The sequence below is a fragment of the Glandiceps talaboti genome, chromosome 18, assembly GCF_964340395.1.
Source record: "Glandiceps talaboti chromosome 18, keGlaTala1.1, whole genome shotgun sequence".
In the NCBI taxonomy this organism is placed as follows: domain Eukaryota; kingdom Metazoa; phylum Hemichordata; class Enteropneusta; family Spengelidae; genus Glandiceps; species Glandiceps talaboti.
This window is the reverse complement of record NC_135566.1, coordinates 575850-598400: the sequence shown is the minus strand read 5'-3', so window position 1 is coordinate 598400 and position 22551 is coordinate 575850. Positions and strand designations below refer to the sequence as shown.

Below are 22551 nucleotides of genomic sequence, written 5' to 3'. Positions count from 1 at the left end.
TTACCATTCTCGCAAACCAGAGTTGTTATTTCTTCCGTGACACTGCGAAACAATGAAATAACTCTTGGTATTGCGACTTGGACGGTGCCGTAAAAGAGGGTGTGGTTTACGACGATGGTGAATACAGTATATCCAATTCAAGTGCAAACATAGGGTATTTTGTGACGACTTTTACATATGAGTCATCTCATCCCTACACAAGAATCAAACGTATGATGTGAAGTAGAAACCCTATGTAAGGTTGTTTGTCTGTTTCATTTACGGAAAACAGTGACGTGGTATGAGAGAGGGTCCAGATATGTCTGGTATTATAATTATGTCTACAATTTGATAAATCTTCTTTATCTACATACCCGACCAACCTGTCCCCCACACCCACCCCTTCCAAGCAGATGGTACAATGCAAATGTTATCCGACTTTACTTAGAAATACCTCAAACTTGTTTTGCTTCTGTACTATACTCCCTTAGAAATACCTCAAACTTGTTTTGCTTCTGTACTATACTCCCTTAAATAACATCTCGTATCACAAGCATGAGATATTTTCCAACAGGAGTTCAACAGATTTGTAAACAATTTGTTGAAAATATATTTTCTCTGTACAACGACATACTGCATACAGTTGGATGAGGAAAGGCGCAATATATTTAATTGAAGAGTAAAATCTACAATAAAAATCACCGTTGTCGCAATAGAGATGAAATTTGTATGTTGTTCAGTTTGTTTTTCATTCAGAAACTTCTGTCAGTGATGTTACGCTGGATTGAACCACTGTTACTGTAGGGGCCACGGTACATTTGTCGTCACTCTCTCCCTTCGGGTCTTTCTCCTCATCCTTTAGTAGCTGTTGTCCCTCTTCATTGGATTCTTCCGTCGCCTGTAAAATATTCATGTACAAATAAATCAAACAAGAAAAATACAAACGCCTCTACACATTTAACAAATACATACGTATATACATACATACATACATACATACATACATACATACATACATACATACATACATACATACACACACACACACGTACGTGCGTCCGTACGTGCGTGCATGCGCGCGCGCGTGCGTGCGTGCGTGCGTACGTACGTACGTACGTACGTACGTACATACATACATACATACACACACACACACACACACACACATACATACATACATACATACATACATACATACATATGCGCAGTAGTATAGAGAACTACCACTCACACTTACAACAGCATTAACAAAAATAAAGAGTTTTTCAGCTCAGAAAGAAAGATAAATAAATAAATAAATAAATAAATAAATATAAGTAAAACATTCAAAGCTGTCTTTTAGTTTCTCCCTTTCTGATAAATTAAATTTATATAGGGGGCCTATTAGATAAGAAACTAAAACGATGGAATTTACTGTTTTTAGAAACTTACCTTTAAAACTCTGATTTGTTCTTCCAAGTCTTTAATATTGTTGTCTTTCCTTTGGTTTTCACTGTCCAGTAACGCTACTTGACTTTCACTATCCCTAAGATTGATTCGTAGTTGATCCACCTCGTGATAATGTTTATTCTGTAACAATACCAGCAAGAAAGTGTGGTTGAGAGCAACAACAAAAAAAGTATATCCAATGACAAATACTCGCGATACAGCTATACGATACGAAATAGTTACACGTCAGTTTGTTATTATTTTTGCCATTTCATAGCATTATCTGTTACGGAAGGTGGAATGATGATGATTATGTGGGGGGGGGCAGAAATAGTGTTGATGATGTGGGGGGGGGGGCAGGAATAGTGTTGATGATGTGTGTGTGGGGGGGGGGGGCAGGAATAGTGTTGATGATGATGTGTGGGGGGGGCAGAAATAGTGTTGACTGGGGGGGGGGGCAAAAATAGTGTTGACTTTATCGTCAAACAAAAGAGAGGAGGAAAAATCGAATAAGTCATAAAAGTATTTGTACTTTTAAGGAATGTGTTTTCCCAAATTCCTTACAATTTTAGTGTGTCTATAAATTTACTTACTAATAGTTTTAATTCTTGAAATACTCATTGCAAAATGTTTTGATTCCAGGGCCTATTACCGTTAATCATCTTTCTTCTATCGAGAATGCGAAGCTCTATAATCATTCTCGCGACACTGCGAAACAACGGTGCGTCTTGAATGGTGCCGTAAAAGAGGCCGCGGTATTTACGACGATGTCAAAGAATGTGACAATACAGGTGTATGAATACGTATATTGAGAACAGTTCTGAGCACGGAATACCCATTCTCAACATTTTCTATCTTTGAATACGATGTATTTGAACAAAAATAATGTCACCGAAATTGACAATAACTCACCAGTTTTTGTCGAAGTAAATTCTGAATCGAAAGTGTGATGTCTCCAATCTGACCATCCATCTCATCCTCGTTCCCAGAATTTGATCTCCAGCTTCCTCTTCTTTTTCCGCCTGGAAGTATTTTGAGTTTATTTTTCAGGATATCCGACTGTCTGGATTCGACATCACTCGGAGCTGGTGAAGGGTACACCTCTGTGATCATCCTAACTGTGGTACTTAGGTCGGAAGAATCACTGCCACGACGACGAGAAAATATTGGAGCTTCCAGTTCGCTTCGGCATATAGATGAACGAATGCCTTCTCCTCGCGACCTATAAGAAGAATTGTGTTAAACAAAATGACTGTCTTTAAGGTTATGATTCAGAATGTTCGTTAAAATATTTGTTTCGCTGTGAACTTGATTGTTTGCTTTATATAATATATTGTAAAACAAATAGCCTTGGATTTCCACGTGCATAACACTAATCCAACGTAGCCGTGAAGGTGTGTTCAATTACGTTTATATTAAAATATCTCACCATCTGTGCAACTCTGCGTTGCTAATTGGTTCGATGGTCGTTTCGAATGCTACGCCACCCTCCGACGAAGCGCCCTCAATGGTTACGCCAACAATCTGTTCACCTCTACAACCACTGTCCGACGATTGTGGCTCAATGTTATCCCCTTCGTTATCTTTGCAGCCTTTAGACACTTTGTGTTTTAATCTCTTCCTTCCAAATTCTTCTAAAATTCTCTGTGAAAAAGAGTAAATTTTAAGTATCAATGTTTCTTTGCAGTCATAAGGTTATAATCTGATTCAAAGTTTGTTTGTTTGATGAATTTGGGTACATATTACCGTGGGCAATATTTGGCTATGGGGCTAGTGAAGAGACATCCATATGACATAGTTAACGTTGTCTAAAATTTGAATCTACAAGTTCTGTTACACGGTCTATGCAATGTTGAAACTGTGACATGTTCGATTCACAGAAATTAGGGACCAGTGAATTTGATGTGGTATGTTTCGGACTGCAATAAATCATCGATAATGCTAATATGTGTACGAGATAGAATAACACGGCTTTCATGACGTCTAGAAATGTCCCCCACGAAGTCAATCAATTCGATGGTCTTCATGGACAACATCTCACACGAAGTCTCCTCTTCTTACCTGTGCCTGTGGAAAGTCTTTGATAGCGGTCAATACGTCGTCTTTGGAGAGAGTGAAAAGCTCGGAATAACCAACTGAGCGAACATCCGCCGTGCGTCTACGGTAAATAGGAAATGAAACAACTTCAATACAGAGATTACACCACGCAAATCACAAGTTGGGTGGTATACTATATATCTCAATAACTATGTGCTGCCGGCCCCATTATTGTAGTTTACTGTACTGTAATACTGTAGAGGTCTGTAGAAACGGAATGTTCGACCATTTTTGATGGAATGATTGCTATAATTATCAAATATGAGTTATTGAACGGAAAAGGCAGTATAATCGTGAGGCGGCGCTTTTTTCTTGGGGAGTATAGAAATATAAAGGACTTGGCTAAACACTGTCGAGAATCGAAGGAAGCGTATACATGCATGAAATACAACAGAAGAAAAACTATACACGCTAGATAATTAATGCCTGTTACTTACTTATTGGCGCCGCTTTCCTGGTCCAAATTAAGAATACCAATTTCCCCAAAGAAATCGCCTGCTTTTAAAGTGGTAAATACTTCACCTGTATCACTATTGATGAGAGAACAAGAGATTAAATTGGCCATGATCTAAAACAATTATTTTTCATATTTGGCACATTTACACAATTCTGGACAGTCCAAAACTGAGCGTCGTTCTTCTGTTAATTTTTGTTGCAAAAGTTTGGCTATGTATGGTAATAAGGCACCGTAAACAGATCACTCCTTTATCGTTCAAAATTATAGAATGGATGTGAAAATTACATCAAATCTAGGATAAGTTATTCTGCCAATTCATGTTTACTTTTACATTCAATGTCGTTATTATTACTGATTCGGGCCTACAGAGGGTCATTAGGATCATACTATCTGATTCCTACGGAGGGCCATTAGGGACGTCGACATACAAACTGATTCCTACGGAGGGCCATTAGGGACATACTAGTACTAACTGATTCCTACAAAGGATCATTAGGTACATACTAGATGGAAAAAACTAGTAGAATAGGTGAATCATGGGTAAATATGTGATAACAAGATACAGTCCCATTACAATAGTTAATATATATCTATTCAAAAAGTGACAATGTCATAGTTCAAAGTTCACTGACCTTGTGACGTCAAGGATACCATCAGCAATTATAAACATTTCTCTAGCTACCTCTCCTTTTCGACATATCAAGTCACCAGGTGTGAAAATATAAGCCTTCATTTTAAGGACAAGATCGTGCAGAAATTCTGGCGGACATTCCTTGAAAATTGACACCTAAACATTGAATGAAAAAACAATAGATACAATGTCAACGTTAATTTTTTGTTTAATTGTTATGCAAACTAATATTTATTTAGAAATGTCCAGTCTTTAAAAAAAAATAATGCAATGTTGTGTGTCATTTCATATACTAAGATTTATATTAAAATGCATGTAGCTTAGAATATAAAAGTCGAGTGGATTAGATCTTTGATACCGAACATTTTCTTTTTCATGTTTTAACTTCAACACTGCTGTAACTAGAATCATATAGGCAATGTCTATTCGTAAATTGTATATAACCACCCCCACCCCCATTCAGTATGTTGTTGGGAAATAAATGAATATTTCGGCCATCAAATCAACATTCGAATTCTAATCATGAAAGAAAAGAAATGTTAGACACACAAACACAAACACAAACACAAACACAAACACAAACACAAACACAAACACAAACACACACACACAAACAAATACAAACACAAACACAAACACAAACACAAACACACACAAACGCAAACGCAAACGCAAACGCAAACACAAAGACAAACACACGCAAACACAAACGCAAATGCAAACACAAACACAAACACACAAACAAACAAACACAAACAAACAAACACAAACACAAACACAAACACAAACACAAACACAAACACATACACATACACATACACATACACATACACAAACACATACACAAACACATAACTGAAATCATACAATTCGTTCTGCTGGCCTTTGGTTTTTATGTAAGTTGACATTACATGGACCTATTATCTCTCCTGGTGGCCTCATTACACATATTTCTTTGTTCTTTTACTCACCTTCTTGAGGGTTTCAAGGTTGACATGAAGGGCTAATTCCGTCTTCATTTTCTCTGGCAGAAGTCTCAGATTGTTGATATCACCACCACCCGATAGGTGACCTCTGTGAATGAACACGAAAATTGCGATAATAAATTATTACAACTGATGGGGGAGGGGGTTTTGCGATAATAAGCTGATTACAACTGGTTGGGGAGGAGGTCGTAATTTAGAGGTTTGTTGACTGAAAGACATGGCACATACATGTAGGCCAATTTTTATAGCGCTGCTTGATCATTCTGTACATTATGAATATTGACTCCGAAACATGCAAATACTTCATACTTTTATATTTTCATATTTATTAAACCTCTATGCATACTTCAATAATTTAACCAGAGTATTAGTGTTTTCGATTAATTGTGAATTTAGTAACTACATATTTCATGGAATTTTGAATCAAACTTAACTATACTTTATAATACAAATGGCAACATATATTTATTATATAAAGTTCCACTGATTAATACCACACTAATACATACCTTGCCCATGTGTAATCATACCATCGTTGGACTCTCCGTTGAACGTCTTCAGGTACGTTGTGGATCCGCATATACTGTTTAGTATTATCCTGGAGAAAAGAAGCAAATCAACAAATAACAGATAACGTTTTCAATGTAATCAAAAATGGAGAAAAACACAGAAATAAGTAGACCTGCAGGCCTAAGCTAACTTTCGTTTATTTGTATAAACACAATACGGTCAAAATGAGACGTTACGGCAATTGAAAATCTCACAACAATAATTGTTCATGCACGGACGACAGAATGTCTCCGAATCACTATCCACCATGACTATGTAGTCTGCTCAATGCTAACAACTAGTATATGGTGAAACATTTGTCTGGTCTGAGTATTTAATTGTTCACGTAACTCTTGGACTATTTGCATATGTCGTACGCTATACTTAGTACTCACCAGGTGCATTTCAAAGTCTAACCGTGTTGCATTACGGTTTTCTACCACTGTACCGACTTGACCTATTGATAGAATGTGAAATCACAGTGTTGTCAGAAGAGTTGTTTAAGTTGTAAACAGTCGTAAATTTGGTTTACAGATCCAAGAGTGTCTTCAAATTCCATTCATACAGTTATTGTGAAATCAGTTTCAATAATAACATAAAAAGTTTCTCTTTGACGATGCAGGGGAATATAATCAGTACTCTAAGATGGGGAATAGCAACCTTCAAGTTTACACCCCTCCCCTCCGTAGTACCCGCTAACATATCTGATTCATATAGACGAACGGTTCAAACAAGTCGTTCTAACACAGCTTTTACAAAAAAAGGTCCACTTAAACACGTACAATATCATTCTCTTCTTTACGTAAATGTTCACGACCAGGTGAAGTAAAAAATCAAGTTATTTTTATGACACTACTTTTGCTGGGGAGGGTGGCGATCATCTAATTTAAAAAAATCAAAGCAATGCATATGATAGCTTGATGATTGCGCACCAGTGAAATAACGTTTTTGGTGATCACAATCTCATCACCACACCACAACATATCAAATTCAACTCAGGAAGACTAATAGATTATAAGCTATTAACATCGAAAGAGAATTTGATACGATATGATACTATGCGATACGATATGATCTGGCAAAAAATTACTTCTGATCATTCAAACGTCTTAGGATGAGCATGTACTGAAAAGTATTAAATGTACTCACAACAATCACAACATTTAGTTCGTTAATTGGTTATTGACATTGGTACATGTACATTGCATTATGAGATTACTCAATCTGGAAATAGACACTTCGTATAAAACACAATTATGAGAATTAATCCTTGTACTTACCAACTATTGTAGCAAATACGAAGACACCAATTAGATAACTACAGATTTGAAATACGTACCTGAAACAGACAAGTGAATGAATAAAGAAGTCAGCGAGTTAGTCTTTAAGTTTATCGTTTGAATGACTTATGAAGTCATGCTCTCTATACTTATTTATTTATTGGTTTATTTGTATATTTGTGAACAGAGTTGTAACTCTTCTCTTAGAGGAGGAATAAAACAACAACAACAACAACAACAACAACAACAACAACAACAACAACTCACTCACTCACTCACTCACTCACTCGCTCACTCACTCACTCACTCACTCACTCACTCACTCACTCACTCACTCACTCACTCACTCACTCACTCACTCACTCACTCATTCATTCACTCACCCAGTCAACCAACAAGCCTACCAAAAAAATGATAAGTCATGCCACCACCATCCCCACCCCACCTCTCATCCAAAAGTCATTATATTCTTATTACACGATCTATTTATAGTAGTTTAAAGGTTTCTCACAAAGCTGAACTATATGTTACTTAGCCTTGTTGTTCATACCAATATGTATATATTGTAAATATTTTTAGATACTCGACATTGTGTGAGAAGAGCCGTTGGCTCAACAATTTATCGAGTTTAAATAAAGTCAAATAATAATGATAATAATAATAATAGCCTTACACGAAATGATATTGAGAAAACATCAACAGGTGGTCTTTGATTGATTTTGACAAGCAAGTAATGGCCTATCACGTGGTGTAAACGTGTTTTCACCGACGTGACAACGTGCATACTGATTGACTATATTTACTAATTGGAAATAACATGCTCTGAGGAGTTAGAATGTCAAAAACATCACAGAAGAAAGTGTGTCTATTAGAGCTTGTTAATGAGGTACGCGTTTGTTATTGACGTAAGTGAGCTATTGTCAAAGAGTATTTGATAGCAGTAATTGGTTAGTGTGTATTACTACTATGGAAATCAAGCTATAGGCAAGCTAAGATAGACACAAACTACTACTGTGGAAATCAAGCTATAGGCAAGCTAAGATAGACACAGGCTACTACTGTGGGAATCAAGCTATAGACAAGCTAAGATAGACACAGACTACTACTATGGAAATCAAGCTATAGACAAGCTAAGATAGACACGAACTACTGCTATGAAAATCAAGCTATAGGCAAGCTAAGATAGACACAAACTACTACTATGGAAATCAAGCTATAGGCAAGCTAAGATAGACACAAACTACTACTATGAAAATCAAGCTATAGGCAAGCTAAGATAGACACAAACTACTACTGTGGAAATCAAGCTATAGGCAAGCTAAGATACACACAAACTACTACTGTGGAAATCAAGCTGTAGGCAAGCTAAGATAGACACAAACTAAAATTATTGTTGTAACATGTTGATATAATCTATCAACGGACGTTGATATAATTACACTCACAGTAGGATAACATCTCTGATAGCTAGTTTCCCCCAAATGGCCACACATAAACATCTTGTAGGAGCCCATAGTGCTATACTCAATATATATATATATATATATATATATATATATATATATATATATATATATATATATATATATATATATATATATATATATATATATAGTTTTGGTAGTACTGGAACTCTTTCTTGGGTGTAACTCGGAGTTTCACGCATATTGCGATCATCAGACACTCCTAAGTGTCTGATGATCGCAATATGCGTGAAACTCCGAGTTACACCCAAGAAAGAGTTCCAGTACTACCAAAACTATTACGCTCTGCCACTGCGGTATAGAGCACTGTCTTAGCAGATTGATACTCACCGAGTTATATATATATATATATATATATATATATATATATATATATATATATATATATATATATATATATATATATATATATATATATATATATATATATATATATATATATATATATATATACTGTATATATATATACAGTTACTTGCAATTTATTGAAATAGATTATTTAATATGGCAAGGAATACAAATGACTATTATTGGCTTATTGGGACCAGCATATCATGATACAAGCTATATTTAATCGTAGAGACTTAATCACAGTGAAAGTTATAATACGTGTATTAATGACAATGTGCATTCAATTGTTTGTAATAGATCCGTAAGTAAACTTTGATCAGCAAGCCATATCAGCAAAGTAAATTTGTCTAGTTAGTTATTTCATTAATTAGTCCAGAATTTGAAAGTTTGTCCGAGATTCTTCTAATAGATCATATATGGATTAGCACGCGATCGATGCTAAATATTTGTAATTTTTTAAATCCATGTGAAACTATCAAAAGGGTAAATTTCACGTAGTGAAATATGATACATCAACGTTGTAATCATATCTATGTGTAGACGTAGTACTGTTTGTAATGAACTATCGTGGTCTAGACTGTACACGGGGCTCTTTTTTTCAGGCTGTTAGTGTACATATGTATATCAGGACTTTGTTAACTTATCGAGGAGAAAATAAGAATGGACAAAGTATGGTATCGATGGTTGATCATTTTTAATTATATAATGTGACCAAATCTATAACAGACACTACTCGATATGTTTTAATAGTTGGAGTGAAATAATCATGATATAATATTAAACAACGACATAGCCATGTAACAATGGACACTTGTTGATTCTGTTTCTACGATCTGAGTACGTATGTCTCAGATCAACATATCAAACACATACATACATACATACATACATACATACATACATACATACATACATACATACATACATACATACAATGATACATACATACATACATACATATGTACACATATTCACACGCTCGCACATACACACGCACGCACGCTCACACGCATGCACGTATTTACACAAACAAACAAAACAAAACAAACAAACAAACAAACAAACAAACTCTCACAAACTCACACATGTATATGAATATGAATTAAAACCTACTCCCAGTTTCCTTCAGGAAAGGGCAGATCTCCAATTGTTGTCAGTGTAAGAGTAGACCAATAGACGCAACGTAGATATTTCCTTGTCAAAGTACCGTATTCATCGTCTGGTTCAGGATATGCCCATTCCCCGCCAAAACCTATACTTTGACTGATGACGTAATAGATCGCAGCAAAGCAATGTATGAGCAAGAAGAGGAGGTGGGAGAGATTGGTTACCCTCCATATGTTGGGATGGGCAGTCCGTGTTTCAACCATGTAGTAGAAATGTTTAAATCTGTACACTTTAAGGAATCGTGGAAAACGTAACATCGGTGCAATTTTGCCAACCACTAGGTAAAACAAATCAAGTGGTAACAGTGTCAGGACATCTAGCTTGAACGACTTTGTTTTCAAGTAGTGTACAGCTAGCTTTTTTGAATCACGAACAAGAATTCCGTGCTCGAGATAACCTGTCCTCATTTGCACCGCGATGTCAAGGAAATATATTAAATCAGAGACGTAGTCAAGTGTGAACCATAGTGCAGAATAATTGTGTTGTAGTTCACCCCAGGCTTGCCTAGCGATCATCAACCATAGGTTGTAAATCACAGAAAGAGAAACGACCATCAACCAATAAAAGTTAAAATTATCATCTGGATTGACAACCAGGATTTCCGCTATTGTTTCTCCATCTTCAGCTTCCATTAATTTGGCGGCCAAATCAGATTTTGACTCTTGCATTGCCATTTCTCGTTGACGAGTCGTGAAGCGTTCCATGAACGAGTCTCTGCGCTGTAATGGTTTAGAAACTTTACGTTTGTGATCGACTGCATTTCGGAATCGAATCACATTTCTGAAGGATCGCCAGAAACTTCGTTGCGACTGTTGTTTCAATAGTCGACGGCCGTTTGGACTAACATTTTCGGTGTTTGAATTCTCCAGGAGTAAAAATCCGTTATCGCTGATTCTTGCATCGCTACCCATCTCGATCATTGAGATGACACTGTTATCCCTCCTGTCATCAGACCTTGCCGTTGACAATACCGATGGCGATCTATTGTTACAAACGTCGCCAATTTCCTCCACATCGCTGCCGAGCTGAGAATTACTTATCCCGTTCTCCATCACAAACATTGTGTTAGCGTTATCAGATTTCCTACTTCGATCAACCATAACATCAGCCTTACTATACTTGAGTTGTGTAGGACATCGAATTCGTCTTGCCTTCGTGTGAGTAGAGCAGCTGTAACTAGTACTTCTCGTGCGTTCTTTGACTTCTTTGTCCGTATCAAACCTCCTCACTCTAAAGTTTGCATTCACAATACAACGTACTGTTCCTATTCAACTAAGAGCAACTGGTTTCTGTCTCCTTTTGCGTCAGAAATAAAAGACTGGTCAAAAGTATGCCTTTGGTTATCAGAAAATAAGAACTACAGCCTCATCATGTTACATACACATATGCTACAGATTTCAAATGTTATGTATAATAATGACACAGAGCTATGACAGGTCCCCATGGCAACGATTGCGTGATGCGAAGAACCAAAATATAACAACGGTGCGAGAGTGGACATGTGATATTTTAATGAGTACTAATTAAACGTTATAACGTTGAGATGAAATTTACCAAGACACGTAGACTCGACTGTAGCTGTATACAGATGTGTTTAGTGATTTACGGTTCGGCTAAATACATCGTTATTTTTTTAAAGGGAGAAAGTGGTCCATCACCCATCTTTGTTTCGCTACCACAGTCACTTATGAGCTAATATTCTATTCCAGGATGATAATATTCTATTCCAGGATGATAATATTCTATTCCAGGATGATCATAATACAAAATAATGACGTTATTAGGTATTTACGAATATTCAAAAAATAGCTTCACCGGTGTTTGCATTTCCAATTTCTTTTCCAATACAAACACCAGTGACAGTATTTTTTGAATATTCGTAGATACCCAGTAACGTCATTATTTTGTATTATGATCATTCTAGAAATCTGATATAGAAAATTAGCTCACAAGCGACTGTGTTTGCTAGTCCATTACCCGTCGTTTTCTTGCTATCTCACCCGCGTTATTTTGCGACACAAATATAGGCAATTAAAAAATAAATAGACCATAATTGACCACCGTATTTTAATTGATCAAATGTTACATAGTATTATTATTGCTTGGGCCTATTTCGTTTACTCTTCTTAACACGTGACCAAAAGACAGAACATTTCATTGTGAATAACACTTACTGCTTGGATACCAATAATGCTAATCATTCATGCGTGTTAACCCATCTCGTTAACCCTACGGAGATGGGAAGGGTGGATAAATGTAAAAATTTACAAAATAAACTCACGTAGCCTAGAGTGGGATTACATGAAAGATTCCTATTGGCTGTCATATATTTTGAAACTATATAGGACGTCCAACAACCAATCACCGAATAACTTTCAAATAGAACATGCTTTTCTTCGTTTACAATCCGTATTGCTACAGTTGTATGTTTAAGACTCGATGAGAAAGGGGGTGCTGGGTGGATGAAGGGGAAAGTATTGTATGAAAGGGGGTGCTGGGTGGATGAAGGGGAGAGTGTTGTATGAAAGGGGGTGCTGGGTGGATGAAGGGGAAAGTATTGTATGAAAGGGGGTGCTGGGTGGATGAAGGGGAGAGTGTTGTATTTCTGCATCTTATCTCATCTCATCTCATGTCATGTCATGTCATGTCATCATGAAATGCTTCCTTTCATGAGAAACCAACCTTATGTACGCTCCAAGTACTCATTTTTTTGTTGCATCAGCGGAAAGTATAATATCATACCATATGATCAGCTAGCAAAGACTCAAATCCTAGAAGCTGTTCTAAACTCAATCAAGTTCATGAAGAAGCAGTTGAATAACGCACGCTGAAAATACAAACGCTAGTCAAACGTCTAGGTGACTGTGTTAATTCGCTGTTCATTGTTACCATTTTAGAGAATTTTACACCAATAGCATACACATTCAAAAATTACGCAAATTAAATGCAAGAAGCGTTGTTTTCTAAAATTTAATATTTGTGGTAGACACTTAATACTTGTTTTTAAAACTGACATATTTTTCATCGCAAGTGGTCGTAATCATTCCACACACCTTGGCATCTCACAACAAACAAATAGCAAAACACGCGCATTATACTAAATCATTTTTATTAAATTGGAAACAAATTTATAGGAATGCTATCGATATGAGTAAGTTTGCAAGACGGTACACAACAGGCATATTATGGGATATATCTCATAACTTCCTCGTTGGTAGTGTTCATTCTTTTACTACGTATACTTTATGCTTTGTGTTTAGTTTCTTGTGCCTCTGACCGGCTTTGGTTTGCCATGTAATTTATTAATGTATGTAGATCAAAGGAAGTAACCATAGCAACGGTTATGACCATCATTATTTTTCCTACTAGACATGGATCCTGACGTAAATGAATATATCGTTGTAAAAATGCTATGATAAAACTGACTAAGACAGAGTCCGTGAGAATACTTTGTACATGAGTATATACATATTACTATTACCAGATCAACGTAACTCGCAAGTACCAACCAATTATAGAATGTCTGATTTAAAAAAAATGATTACAAGTAGACACGAGTTTATAACGAGATGTTCTATTCAATGATTCACTCTTACTCTCTCTATAGGTGGTGTTTTTACTGTGTGCTCTCCCACGAAGCAGCTGCAAGTCTCCCCTGTCATTGTTCGTTTTGTACAGTGTATTGTGGTTCCCCTGTTAACGTCACTGTGACACTCTACCTGTTGAATACTCCACAATTGCAATGTTCATGTCCTGCATAGGGAATAGATTCATTATTTCATTTTACTAGTGCCCTAAAATATCATACAGACTTCAACTTGCGTTAAGTTGTTGTCTCATTGTTAACTTTATTTCAAACTATATCCTTCTCTCATCCTAACACTTTAAAAAGGATGGGGGCGGTCGGTCGCTTAAAACTAAAGGAAAAAGAAGTAAGTATACGTGAATATATGTTGGTGATACTTTAAATTCATAATAATATTTTAAGTCTGAATGACTTAGAAATGACAATTAAGGTCAGAATTAAGGAAATTTTTGTATCCTGAAATTAAAAGGATAATTTTCATTCATATACGTGTTGTTGGTATTGTCAGCTGACAATCACGTGACGTGATTTTTTTTTCATCCGACATAGAGGGCGTTGATTTTTTAAAATTTCGCCTCAATCGGAAGAAGTATAGGGTCGGTCGGGTCATAAGAAACATAATTTCAAGTAAGGCCGCCCTAACCATTGACCAGCGAACGTGCAATGTTGATCTCAGACGCGTTAGCCGCAATAAATTGTAGCGTTAGTTTTGATTTTGAGGTGGGTTTGTTTTTTGGGCTATTTTGTTCTGGGGTTTAACTTTAACATAAAACCAACTTTTTTAAAATGTTAAATCCCGGAACGAAAAAAGCATACACCATCATTTGGCTGTTGCTATGAGTGTGACCTTGTTGCTAGGCATACTTGCATACATTTTTTGAATCTTTCTTCACTGGCTACCCTTCCCAGTTTTCACCTTTGCAATATAAACCACCATTTGGTTGTTGCTATGGGCGTGTTGCTCGGCATATTTACATTACATTTTCTTATTCTTTATTCACTTACCTACCAATCACTGGTGTTATCTTTGTAATATGCATTATCATGTAACTGTTGCTAAGGGTTGCTAGGGCCAGTTGTGTCAAAATGTTTTGAACAGTAACAGCAGAATAACACCTCCAGAAACATCCCCACCAAGGTTCAGGCCCATTCATGGTGTAGTTTTCAAGATATAAGTTTTTGATCAAATCTGAGATTTTTATACATAACTTGCATATCAATAATGGGATCATCATATTGTGAATTCACCTTCATGTAGATATCTCCATAGGCATTCCCATTAAAATCAGCCCAAAGACACATCTTTTACCTAATTTGCATATCACTGATGGGATCATTACGTCATGAACAATTCTTAATCTAAACAGTGCTAGCAATGTTCCCACCAAATTTCAGCCCCCGTCTGCTCAGTAATTTTTTCACATTTTTAGACCTAATTTGCATATTACTTACATAATCACCATGTGATGATCAATTCTTAATCTACACATCCCCAAGAACATTCCCACCAAATTTCAGGCCAATCTGCCAAATAGTTTTGGAGTTTAAGGTTTTTGACCCAAATCACATACCCGTGATGAGATCATTTTGATTTGAACACCCAACGTAATATACACACCACATATCATGCCAATTGGTCCAGTGGTTTTTGACTTTAAATTGTTTACACACACACATGCATGTACGCACGTGTGCACACACGCACACACTCACACACACACACACACACACACACACAAACGCACACACACATCCATCCACACAGACAGACAGACACTCTTCCATGCTTATTGCACTACTGAACTAGTTCAGTTGTGCTAAAAATCACAACTAGGGCTACAATTATTGCAGCTATTAACAGATGTATAGGCGACACACTCTAACACAAATGCATATATACATGCAAGTAGGAAAGAAAATACAAACACACAGTCTAAAAGACAATCTAAATCACAGACACCACATATAAAAGATAATATGACAACATTCCTGTATTTCTTTGTTTAAATGATGGCAAATCAGTCAAACATTTTCCATAACGACTATGCATTTCCTTTTGAGAAGTGACAGTCTATATTTACCTCCATATTGAAAATACATGTTTGTGATTTTCTCATAACTATCTAAAATTGGTTGGAAAACAGGAATTAGAAAAAGTAACAACATTAAACACAACAAATGCATTGCATAGCAACCAAACAGGAAGTATATATATATGCGTCACATTGTCATTAGAGACAATAACAATGCTATTTGAGGGTCAAACAACAGTTAGGAAAAATAAAAAAAATGTTTGTTTCTGGTAACATGATTTCAGAAAATAGGGTAGGTAGGTCAGAATTATTACAACTGTAATAATTAATAGCTATTTAAGGGTCAAACAACACTATAGAAATTAGTTACATTACTCTTCCTGTGTTGTGTTTTATTTACAAACCATCCAATAGGCATTGCACAATAACAAGAGGAGAGTTCAAGGTTTAATAGCGGATGAGGAAACCACAGTACCCGGTGAAAACCTGCGTTGTTTGGTAGTCAAACTGAATGACACTCTTAAACACCAATTTGGATCTTTATGTATTCAAATCATTCCAATCAATACTGTGTTAGTTGAGTTAGAAAATATTACAAAAAAATTGATGTCATTATTATATTCTGTTGCTTTTTGTCCCCTCACAGAAATATTAGGCCTACTCATTCTAGTTTCAAAATAAACATCTTCCTTAATATGAAAATAAAGCATATTTATCCGTCAATATTTCTAATCAAATTTCTAAATATTTCTTGTAATTTGTCTGTGTTTGGGTCTTCAACACGTCCGTAAAATTGCATACAGTGTAAAGATAATTGAATTATATAGGAGACTGTAGAAATAATATGTTCCTCTACCATCTCCAAGGCCAGGGTTCTTACTTACTGTTCAGTAGGCTTTGCCAAACTCTCCGTTTGCTGGCTTTACCACTAGATGGTGTCTTGTAAGCATGAGGGCCTCAACGGAAAGAAGTGTGAGGGCCTCAACGGAAAGAAGTGTTTCACTTACTTTTGTACTGTAATACTTACTTGAGCTACCCTGAATAAATATATTTTATTATTATGAATAGGGATGAACTGGGCTTATCAATAGGGAACTTGCAATCCAGACTGAGCATGCTCAGATGCAAAGGACTATGGGATTATCTGTGGTTATCGTACTATCTAATCTGGAGCTATCGATAAAAAACCTCCCACAATGGTCAGGGTAACTATGAATTCATGGTTGCAAACAATATAACAGTAATGTTTACAATACCAATTCATTAGTATTTATTATCACATTTCCCATGATGCAACATTCAACATGGCAGGTTTGCAAGTTCCCTATTACATCATCTCTACGCGATCACATCATCACCAATATGCTGCCTTAGTGGTCAAGCCAGCAAACGGACAGTTTGACAAGACCTGTCGACCTGAACAGGAGAAACGTTACTTGTAAGTAAGTAAGTAAGTAAGTAAGAATCCATGTTGTGGTACAAGGAATTATTATTACTATGCTTTACTGACCTGATGAACGTGTTTAAGGATATAGAGGAGATAATACTGATTTTTGTGAAATCATACCACCATATCTGTTATTAAAATTAGATGTAAAATCAAAATTATCATCAATCATATGTATTCAGTTATCATAGTACAAGTACTGGTCATTAACAATTTACTAGAAACTGTTCGACCATCAGTACTACTGGATAATAAGATTTTATTTTAAAATATTAAAATAATATTTTCAAAACCTATATAGACATCTTGATATGTTTTCTTATTGTCAAAATTTTTTGATTTACAGTCATATCTGCTTAATAAAACATTAAAATAGTTTTAATTTTTTGTATACAACCTATGTACGATACTCAATAGTAATATCTAGGGTGTATTGGTTATTTCTGTTACCATAATCATGATTCAGACTTTGAAAAGAACCAATCATAATCATCATTTAGTATTTGAAAATAACCAATCATCATCATTTAGTATTTGAAAAGAACCAATCATCATCATTTAGTATTTGAAAAGAACCAATCATAATCATCATTTAGTATTTGAAAAGAACCAATCACATTGTGTTTGACAATAACACTAATAATGCAAAAGACCATGACTGACATGAATACAAGATGGCCGACACCATACTATTGTGGGAATCAAACATACGACAATGGGAAAATTAAAAAACTTGAAAAATACAACCCAAAAATGTTGTTTCCTTACTCTTAAAATTCAGAGTGTAAATAACTTACCTAATGCGAAAGTAAAACAAAATACCCAAGAAATATGCTAATAAAAATGTGATAACATGAAACTATCATAAATATTCATGAAAGTTGTAAGCCGACTATTTGTTTTACAACTTAGTTTTGATTAGGTCATATTAATGAAAAACATCCTACTAAGAGTCTCAGTTGATTTATATACATGTAAATTAAATTCCATATACATATTACCTATATAATAGGAAGCCCTTACTTCCTGAGAAAGTGTTAGCCCAAAGACTGCCCTCAGCTCCATCAAATGCACAGAGTGCTTATAGTAGAATGTGTAGATATTTGTGGTGGGTTATTTACTTTATAAATGTCCAATCTTTGCAACTCTCTGATACCAAAGTCCTTTCTGCAATGTACACTTGTGTCATACTAATAATACCTCTTGGGTGGCACATCTACATATTGAAATGAAGCTCCGTCGCAGTCCACAGGTTTTTCTACCCGCCTCCACAGTGTCAAAGAGTCCATGTGTCCTGGCCAGTTTGGCAGTTGTGTGCGATTTACACAGCGGAATTCTTTACCAAGTTGCAGCTGGAAGTCACGTGAGGTTGACTGTCCCCAAGGATTAGCAGACATCGTTTCACCAAACAATTCTCCAATGTGAATGATCGAACTGCCTTTGTAGTGTTTTAAACATTCCAAGGAAAATGTTGACGACTCTGAAAAACCAAAACATTAGAGATATATATAGAAGTATTCATTCAGTTGGAATAATTTAGCCACAACTATCTACTATACAAGCAAACAATGAAAGACTATTGACAGTTGCTTTGGTTTGGTTTGGTGTGTGTTCTTTGGTTACTTCATAAAATATTTTTGAAAGCATTTATTGGAAAACAATCCAGCTCGATAGGAAGACACAATGAAGTGCCTATCCTATAGTATAATCCCTCTATCCACACACATGTAAAGCTTGGAATCATCTCCTTGAAGCCTTTGCCTACAAAGTAACAACTCTTGATGCATTCAAAATGTCATCAGTGAATCATCAAACTATAATTGCATTGTTGTATCTGTATTTTGTTTTTGGAATTAACTGTATATGCCAGGTATTTGCAGCATATTAAAGTCACATTTTCAGGGTCTGAGTCTGAATTGAAAGGTATCTCACTCAGATAACTTTCTTACAATGTTTGTAATTAACTTTATGATAACAATGATGATATGAAAGATACAATGTATGTAGAACTCTTACCGTCTGTATCTGGCCAACTGATCAACAATGTTCGGTCAGAATGTTGTTCGAGTTTCTCTGGACCACCATCCTAAGGGAGGTATAAGGAGAGTTTTGTTAGATGTCAATAAAATATGAGTAGCTGTTTTTATAGTACTTGGTTGTGTGTGGACATCATTCCTTTCCAGAACCTGTTTCTAAACAATCCCACATTGTTTAAAACTGTATAAAACAGAGATTTCTACTTCAGAAGATGAATTTTTTGTAAATAGAGTGATATCATAAAAATGATATTTGAAATGTTCAATGAGCCATGCCTACTATGTCATTGTAATATAATGATACTGAAAACTGCAAATTAGCATTCATAGTGCAATTTTTAAACACCACAATTTGGACCTGTGTGTGCTTAGTTCAAAGTTGTCATAATAACCTTTTCTTGGTTTATATAGAAAGATCAGTAGTTGTGGCTTTTGTTATCACTCCTTTCCACAAAGGGAAGGGATGATAGGAACACCCCCCCCCCCCACCACCACGATGTATTTATGCATTTTAAAGTCTTGTCTTGGTTCGAAATTGTGCTGATAAAATGGAAAAAGAAAGTGTACAAAAATACAGATTGTAGCTTGATTATTAAACATTGACTGGAAAAAAGGTGCTTGAAAAGCCAGGAATCAAACAGGATAACCATCTCTATGACAACATAGTCCTTTGATTTCAAATATTGCAGTGAAGGAGATATGCGTACAGTTAAGGTTACATAGAGTTATATGACTTTGTATTTTAGTCTTCCCTGAATACATGGTATTCATTGAATGAAGTCATATGTGTAGTGTAAAGTGTATATCATACCTTGATTTCCATGTATCTCATTTCAGGTGCATATTGGGAATTCTGGTCATAGCATATAACTTCTACTCCTCTCTTCACCAGTAAATATTCCCAGTATCCACAACCCTGTAAACAAAAATATAAACAAATAATGATACTTTCAAATATTTATTTTTTATACTTTGACACTTGTTTCCCTTTGTTGATTGTAATTCCCTAATAGACTGAATGATTTTGTTATTGTGGATACACATACAATAATCAAACTATCAGTCTAATTCCATGACTAACCCCTATTTGCTTTATTTTGCTAAAAAAATATGATGTAGAAAATTGCTTTCTTTGATCATAGACAGTGGAGGGGGAGCCCCCTCCACTGTCTATGCTTTGATCAACACAGTAATTCTTTGAAAAAAGCCTGTGATAGCTGTATCACAGATATTAATTAAAGAAATAGACTTGCATATAATGTATGATTATTTAGAGAGAATTTCAATTTTTTTTAAACCTTACCAACAAACTCATCATTTTGAAAGTAATATAGAAAAGTCAGCATGGTACAGACAGTACTGCCTTCACGCTGTGTAACACACTTGAGGTTCTCTTGTAACATGAACTTGAACATAAAGGATATTGTTGGCCAAAGTTGTCTAAAAATGAGTCATTTATATAAATATGATATTGAGAGACTGCCTTGGTGGTGCATTACAATTTGTCAAATAGTTTGTCAATGTAACTGACACATTTGTTTGACAATGGAAGATAGTGACAATCCTCCATTGTCTATTCATTCACAGCTTTCAAAACAAATTTGAATCCGAAGTGAAAATGAAAAAAAAGTTACAAGTAACAACATGATTTCAGCATTTTTTAGGTGGTTAGCATGGACAAACTCTAATTTTCCCATCAAATTACAGTGGAATGTATAGGGGGGAAAAAGAGGTCAATTTTACTGTTAATTGGTTTCTAAAACTCTGAAAGAAACAATATACAATAACTTTTTTTTCTGTCAGCTGCTACAAACAATCATTCTGATGATAAAAAGGAATAATTTAACTTTCTTTTTAAACCCCTGTATTTATAGACAAATTTCTTCTCCACTGAAAGAGTCGATTATTCTCAACAATTTTCAACTGAGAAAACAAAATTGTACAAAACAGAGATGACAAAATGTGCTAATATTGCAGTTGAATTAATGGCCTAAATTCCTATACTAGTAGGCTAGGACGGTAGTTTGTGAAAAATTACAAATGAATTAATAGTGATTTAGAAGTCAGATCAAAATGTCTGAAAAGATCATATAGTTGATATAAACAAACAAACAAACAAACTCATTATTTTCAAGGGGTTATTCATTGTGTTAAACTAAATTTGATAGTGTTTGCAGTAATGGGTTATTCATTAGCAAATTTCTATGTTAATTTGACTGTTTTTTGAATAAATATGTTATCGAAATTCACAACCATATCTATTCTAAATATATCCTCTCTTCTTCACATAGACTATAAATCATGGCGGTGCCCCTCACACTTCAAAGGAATGTTTAACATTGCTATTGTGCAAACAAGTGAAACAAAGTTGGCAGAACCAGTAGACTGGACTTAATGATTTGGAACCACGTTTGTAAAAACAATCAGTGCAAACAAATGTAACTTTTACATGAGTACAACACGTACTGTATTTGTCATTGTCCTTGGATGTATTGCAAAGAAAATAAGAAATTTAGTTATCAACAAACTTCTTGAGATTTACTGAATTAAATTTGGGCGACGCCCACAAACTTTAGTATGGACCAATCGTAAAATGTCCACTTGACTGGAAGTTTGGCATATCTTCACAACCTTACACTAGCGTCTACTACTACCAATAGGCAATACATGTACTTACGGCACCCATAGAAACTATCGAGTCTTCTAGACCGACAATAAAGTCTAACGCAACCGGGTATGGCACGGAAAATGCGAACATGATTTGTAAGCTCTGACACGACCCACTGTCGTCGACATCACGAATCCATTCTATCAACTCCTCCCGTTCGTCTTCCTTGACATCGGGAGCACAGAATCGTTGAACATTGTCCGGCGACTGTCCCATCTTCCATTGATATAGATCGTAGTACATGTTTCTGCCACTGGCTTTCCTGCTCTCTAGTGTATTCCATGCCGTGTCTTCCTCCGCTGCAACGTACCTATATGCAGCGGACCGTCTCTGTATTTCCCAAGGAGGAAGTCTGTCGACGGTGTCAGCCAT

General features: G+C 35.6%; 1 protein-coding gene across 1 annotated transcript; it reads right to left on the bottom strand.

Annotated features, from left to right (window-relative positions):
* Positions 1-727: 727 nt before the first annotated feature.
* LOC144449210 (uncharacterized) lies at positions 728-22551 on the bottom strand. Its single transcript, XM_078139717.1, has 16 exons — positions 22189-22551; positions 20323-20427; positions 19492-19561; positions 18676-18955; positions 10356-11639; positions 7408-7466; positions 6523-6584; positions 6088-6176; positions 5564-5666; positions 4594-4748; positions 3942-4034; positions 3469-3565; positions 2837-3051; positions 2320-2521; positions 1411-1548; positions 728-877 (listed from the first exon to the last, which is right to left on the bottom strand). The coding sequence occupies exons 1-16, from the start codon at positions 22549-22551 to the stop codon at positions 728-730; spliced, it is 3465 nt and encodes a 1154-aa protein (XP_077995843.1).